General features: G+C 32.7%; 1 protein-coding gene across 1 annotated transcript; it reads left to right on the forward strand.

The window, feature by feature from the left end:
• On the forward strand, window positions 1-2,624 carry LOC113847741. Its single transcript, XM_027476998.1, has 2 exons — window positions 1-810; window positions 2,105-2,624. The coding sequence occupies exons 1-2, from the start codon at window positions 10-12 to the stop codon at window positions 2,447-2,449; spliced, it is 1,146 nt and encodes a 381-aa protein (XP_027332799.1). The 5' UTR covers window positions 1-9; the 3' UTR covers window positions 2,450-2,624.
• Window positions 2,625-6,967: the final 4,343 nt, after the last annotated feature.

The following is a 6,967-nucleotide window of genomic DNA, read 5'->3' on the forward strand; positions in this document are numbered from 1 at the left end:
TCTCACGTCATGGCCTCTTCAGCTCACAAGCAATCTCAACACTTAACAAATCTCTACGGCGGCGCCACCTCAGCGCCGCCGCCAACGCCGGCGACACACTCCAACGACCTCTTCTCAACTTCGGACACCGCCGACGCACTCTCGCGCCTCCTCCACCGTCTCCCACCGAACCTCTCCCTCCCCACTCGCCGTTCCTCCTCTGCTTCCGCCACGTGTCCTCCCACTCTCTCCCTCTCCTCGCAAAACGACATCCTCTCATGCGTTTCTCAACTGGGTTACGCCCAACTCACCGATCACTCCGTTCCTTCCGAACTCGCCAACTCGGCTGAGTCCGAAGCGCTCGCTCTCTTCGACCTCTCTCGCCACCAGAAGGAGTCGTTCTTCCCCAACAACTGGCCTCTCGGTTACGGTGGCGGCGATGACGACGAAGAAGACGGGTTCGCCGAGTCGTTCCGCTTGGACTCGTCGTGTACGACCGAGTCGAACGAGTTAACACTGGGTTCTCTTCGCGAGTTCGCACGTGCCCTTGAGAACCTGGGGCTTAAGATCATCGATGAGTTAACCAATGCCTTGGGGTTGGAAAACCCGTTGGGGAATGACCCGGCCCGATTTTGTTCGGTGATGTGGGTAACGGAGTGTTTGGCTTCACACGGAAATAAACCTGGTTTGTCGGGTGGGTTTTACCCGTTTATAATCGGGTTGCAGTATCAGATAAGGAGTCAGAAACACTCGTTGTTGTCGGATTCAGGATCGGTTTCTGTGTTGCCACACGTGGACTCGATCTTGCTTACTGTTGGCGATATTGCTCAGGTAAGATTTTTCTTCTTTTTAGATTATGTTTCTAATTAATTATTGGTTGTATTTTCAGACAAATGACTGTTCTTGTTAGCTTTTATGATTTTGATGGTTGTTAATTTTGTTGAATGGTCTTAACTTTTTGTAAAACAAGTTTATTTTTTTCTCCTAGTCAGTGGCCTGGTTTATGGAAAAGCTTACAGTATTGTCAGTTGGTCACGTAATCATGTTGGCTAGGTTTAAAATTATTTGCGACATGCAATTATTCTTTTGCCCTTGTTGTTTTCCTTTTTCTTTTCTAATGTTCATGTCTAGTTATTTTTTAAAATTACAAATCCCTGTAATTTGAAGTTTGAAAAAAGCTTCAAATAAAAAGTTATATATATGTGATATATGAGCTTGTTATTTTGGCGTATCTATATATATAAGAATGATAATCATGTTATAATTATAATATTATTTTGAACAATTCTGATTGTTGACTCTTTGTGTATATACTAATTATGAAATGACCATTGGTTTTGTTTAGTTTTATATTTTCACACGCAAATTCTGATTTTGATAAAGCAGAAAATTTATGTTGGTTGGGGCCTTCTGTGGTAAGGTGGGCCAGGATAGCAATGTAGGGCAACGATGGGGTTTATATCGTTTGGGGAAATGTGTCCTGAACGGAGGAATCCTCGATTTAACGCAAAGGAGGACACAATTTTGAGTACCAACGAGACATTGTTAGGACCGGATGCTCTTTTTTTAAAACTTTTGTTTAAGGAAATTTTTTTATTTAAACGAAAATGAGAATATATTAACTATAGGGCATAGTTATTTCAGAGAATTCCGGTCCAAATTGTTAATATTATTCCATAAGTTGTATTTTGACAGTTTGTATAACAAAAATTTTATGACGAGTTGATATATAAATACCAGGTGAAATTTTAATTAATGAATAATATCTGTAAAAATATGAGAATTCAATCCATATTTCTTTAATTTTCTCTAAAATCTCATGTTTTGGTATATAATGTCTTTAAATCCCCTTTCATCATTCCTACCCCTTAAAAAAAAAAAAAACAAAAAAAAACTGGATGAGTGTGTATGTTGTGTTTTGGATTTTAATTAATTTTAAGAATTGATTTTGTATTTCTTAACAGTGAGAGAAAAAAAATTAAAAAGGTCCATTTTTTATACAATTCTCTATCATGTATTTTTTAAAATTATTTTTATTTTGAAGAGAACATAAAATTAGGCCTAAGGCTGATGCATATCAATAAGTGGGCAGCTATATAAATTAAAACAAAAAATTAATGTGTAGGTGTGGAGCAATGGCAAGTTAAAGAAAGTGAGAGGCAGAGCAGTGGGCACAGTGGGAGATGAAAATGATTCACGCAGCATAACAATGTCATTGCTAATAACTCTTCCTACAGAGAGCAATGTGGCTCCACTCCTTCCCAAGGCAACCCTTGAGAGCAATAACAAAGACCCAAAAGAAGAAGCTGAAGAAGAGAACAATGCTGGTGGTGAAGGAGAAGAGAGGGTGTTCAATTCTTTTGATTTTGAGGACTATGCTTGGAGGGTCTATCATGAACGCATCCTTTTCAAAGATCCATTGGATAGGTATCGTGTTACTTCAAAGTTGGAATTGTCTCTCACTGGCTGATCATCCTGTTATTTTTTCTTTCAGCCTTGAGTTTGTGTGAGATTTATTTGTCGTGCTAGTGTTAGTGCATTAAGCTTTGAATTTCGGATTGTTTAAAAACAAAACAAAAAAAAAGAATTGAGAGCACTACAGTGATGAGATGTATATGCTTCATTTATTTATTGGATTGATTTTGAAGAACAGTGTCACTGATTTTTCACTTTCCTTTCAATCTAGAATTCGAGTTTGTGCCGATTGGTCCAACTCTGCCATGCCAATATTGAATAGGCATTAGCTTCAATTATCTCTTTCAATAAAATATTATTGAATATTCTAATAGCGTGTTCATATACCACACATGTGACGCATTAAATAAGATTACTTTTTTTTTTCCAGTTATGTATTTTTTTTAAAAAATTTGTAATTTTAACCATTATGTATAATATAATCTAAATTTACTTATTTCACTCTACTATTTTACATATCCTATAAATATAAATATATTAACTAAAGAACATTAAACACACTTTACATTTTCTTTTATTTTAAAAAGTATGTCAAAAGAATTTTTATATTTTTGACATAACTAATATTTGTTTTTTCAACATTAAGATATTAGTCAGCATTAAAATTTCATTTAACAATGTTGGATAAACATAGCAGACCTTAGATGAAATTTGGAACTGCTGTCAAGCCCTGATGAAAAATTCTAACGTACGTAACGAGGGGCTTTCTCTTAACCGTCGTTTATGATAACTAGCTACTTTTCTCTCGTTCAGAATTGTTATATTGGAATGTTATTTATTTGGAAAATTTTGGAAAGTGCCTTTGATTTCCAATGCTGAGGTTTTTTCGGGACATCTTCCGAGTTTTCTTTGATGTTAAAAATGACAAATTTTCAAATATTGTTTCCTTCTTGACAGCTCCAACCAATATAATGATAGATATATAGCCAATTTTTTCAGCAGTGCCAATTCTGATTTATTCAGTTTTTTTTTTCTTTTAAAAGCATGTTCTTCCTGGAAGGATATATTTAATATTATTTTAGATTAATTTGTTTATATCTAAAATATTTTCAATTAAAATTTTTCTGAAAGAGATGAAAAAACGAAAAACGCACTTTGTTAAAGTGTCATATTGGCTGCATCTTTTGCTGGCATATGGTTTATGGAAATTCCATACCACAAGCTTGTTTACTTGTTTGGGAAGAATTATTTCAAAATTGGCTTTCTGATATTGGCAAACTCTTGCATCGTGAGGAGAATGTTTGTGCAAACTTTGTTGCTACGATATTCTAAAGTCGTTTTCATTTCAAATTGCTTCCAGCTACCTATCTTTCGGTTCACTTTTATACGTCCTTTACTGAAGTCCCTTTGATTGGTTTATTACCCTTTTTTTCAGTTTATTTTAGAAAAATAATTAAGACTGACTCGGAAAACTTTCACAAAATTATTATTTACCAGATTTATTTTTGCCGATAGCAGTTTTCTTGTAAATGATTTATTTTTAAGCTGATGACATCATTGGTTTTTTAACCATGCAATTATATTCTACTTGGAGTTTTGTTTTGCTCTAATTTTACCAATCCAATCGAAAATCAAAGTCCACTCTAGCAGAGTAGGGAAAAATACTTGTGCCCAAGAAAGAAAAAAGTAAATGTAGGAAAACAAAAACACAAGAGCCCATTCTATTGTACAATGTGCTTGGGTTTGAATGTACTAAACCCAAGAACTATTTGACCCCAAATTATCTGCAAAAAAAAAAAGAAGCTTACATGAGAGAGAGAGAGAGAGAGAGAGAGAGAAAGAGAGAGAAGTCAAAGCATTTAGCTAACAATATAATATTTAATGAATTATATACTTATATTTCAACTTTTTGTCACATGTTATCATCTTCTGAAAGTAAGCTTATATGATAAGTTTCTTCTGGCATAGTTTTTTAATATTAAAAATTTAAAATAGTAATTTCAACTTACTGATTAATTAGCTCTTATAATATTTGGATTAAATTATATGAATTTAAACTAATTTTTAAAATAGGAAAATATATAAATTTTCTCTGATACTTTCATTTCATAACATTAAATTATTCAAAATGGAACATCAATTCTTGAGCTTTCAACAACCTTAATTAACTATTTATAATGGAAGGGGGTGTGCTTGGAGGCCACCTAATATTATCCCATGTGATCATTAATGAAGTTTCCTAGTAACTATCCAATGATGAATAACTAAAAGTTTTAGCAGCTAAGATGATAAGGTAAAAATGTTGGCTTGGTACCTCACCGTTTTAGTTTAATATACGTAATTGTGTGTTAGCTTTCTCTTAGTATTCATTCACTTGCTAAGTACGAAGTTATTTTTTAAAGATACAATCGCACGCTAAAGTGGAGATTCTTCCAAACAATATAGACTTTTCTCAGTATTGCCTTTTTTTTTACATAAAATTCGGAATCCGAATTGAGATTACATATTTATAAAATCTAAATCTTTCACTCAGATCAATACACATTATATTTAAAAATAAGGGCACAAAGCTCATTTTTAGACTCGTTCTTAAAATTAGAGCAAGAAAGAGGTGGTCGGTAATGTGTGTTTGTTTTATAAGGTTGATGAAAGGTATAAAAAAAGTGATTCTCTATTATTTTAAAAAAAAGAAATAACGGGAAAATTATGGCATTTTTATGAACCACAAATTTTCTTATCATATAGGTATATTTACAAAGAGTGTCTCATTTGATATGTTTATCCGATACTGCATCAAATCAGGATCTTAATTAATCCTTCATCTACATTTTCTTTATAGATTCATATTAGTTGAATGTTTTATATATCTGATTATCATTTATTCATATTCTTTTCGTTTGTTTTACATTCGATGAAAACTTCTCTTTTTAAAATTAAACTTACAAAATTAATATTTCAAAGATTTCATTACACCAAAAAAATGATAAATGTAATTATACTAAATCAAGCTGCTTGGTGTTTGAAGAACACTGCCCCGTAAGATAATCATATGGAAAACGTATAAATAACAAATACTAACAATATTAGTTAACAAATTTAAAAGTTTAAAAATATATTAAAATTTTTATTAATGTATTTTTGTTATGATTTCTAAATTGCATTATTATATAAACAATTTTAGATTGACAATACAACAAAAAAGAACTAAATGAAACTACAACCCAGGAATATCTGCATCTGAAAACAAATAATGCTGGTGGGCATGAGACAACAGTCATAGCTCCTGATCTTATGGTGGTTACCTGCTCCATGCGCTTCCTAGTTGGAATTGGACCGCATAGATATTTTTTATTAGTGCTCTTTTTCCTTTCCAATATTCCTTTAATTCATGTCCCCTGTGTTAGTTACGATTAGGTGATCATCTTCCACATATTTAACTTTGGGGTCGTTAATACTTTTAGTATTGGCATGTTTGGCTTTAACACAGTGATGTTGCCATTTAGCTAATATGTATCCATCTGAAAGTTAATCAGATGTTTGGCTTTGATGCTTTCAGAAGTTTGCCTTTCAAACGAACTGCTTATAATTTATGTATGTTTCTCTTTAATGCAAAGCTCACCAGCAAGTTAATTATCACACCTATTGATATTGATATTTTTTTTTAAAAAAAAGAAGGTACTACTACAATAGAATGAAGATAATTTAGAGAAGATAGAGATGGCTATAAGAATTATGTAATATTATTGCATTGGAATACCATCTCTTGAACAAACCATCCACACTACACTTAACTAACCCTAATTTTCTTTGAAGCTTGTAAATACCATTAACGTTACTACTTTAGCATTTACCGAAGCCTTGATAGAAGGGTTAGAACAATCAAAACTTGAATATTTTAAGTTAATCTTTTATATATGAAAGATTATTATTATTATTATTATTTATTTTTGTCCTACAGCTTGTGAAGGTTGAATTAAAATCCCTCGTAAAGTTACCTGCATTTATTTCTTTTGTCGAGTAAACGTTATTTATAAAATGAAGTTTATGTAAGAAAGAGAGGAGATCGAGTATAAAATAATTTAAGTAATAAATAGAAATAAAAAGAATATACAATTGTATACATTTGTTTTTTAAAAAATTACGGCATGAATAATGATAATATTATTTTTTTGAGTAGCACCTGCATCTAATTAGTTTAATAGCAACATTTAGTTTTCCATTTTTAATTAGTTGACTCATTGACTTGTTGAATACAGAGTTTGCCGTTGGAGTGATCTTCTCATGGATCTAAACACAAGTCTCTCACCATCAATTAAAGTTACCTTACAGAGTTGCAAGCTGAAGAGAGAAACTGAAAGACAACAACATTGTGTCCACCAAAGACCCTCATAGCTATTTCACCCCTCACCCTTTCAACTGACTGGGACTGCTACCAACTTTGAAGGCTTTGAGATCACTCCTCTTAATCCCTCTCCCTCACGTATTGTCTCAAAGGAGATGTTGAAAGTGGTTGCCAATGGAACCAAAATAACAACAACAATAAAATAAAAATACAGCAACAGATAGATAGATA

The sequence above is a fragment of the Abrus precatorius genome, unplaced genomic scaffold, assembly GCF_003935025.1.
Source record: "Abrus precatorius isolate BTA unplaced genomic scaffold, Abrus_2018 Scaffold8, whole genome shotgun sequence".
NCBI lineage: Eukaryota > Viridiplantae > Streptophyta > Magnoliopsida > Fabales > Fabaceae > Abrus > Abrus precatorius.

Bases quoted from the DNA above. Each gene is read 5' to 3' on its own strand.
- LOC113847741 (XM_027476998.1), top strand. From the start codon at position 10: ATGGCCTCTTCAGCTCACAAGCAATCTCAACACTTAACAAATCTCTAC. The intron at 811-2,104 runs GTAAGATTTTTC...ATTAATGTGTAG, and splicing joins CTGTTGGCGATATTGCTCAG to GTGTGGAGCAATGGCAAGTT.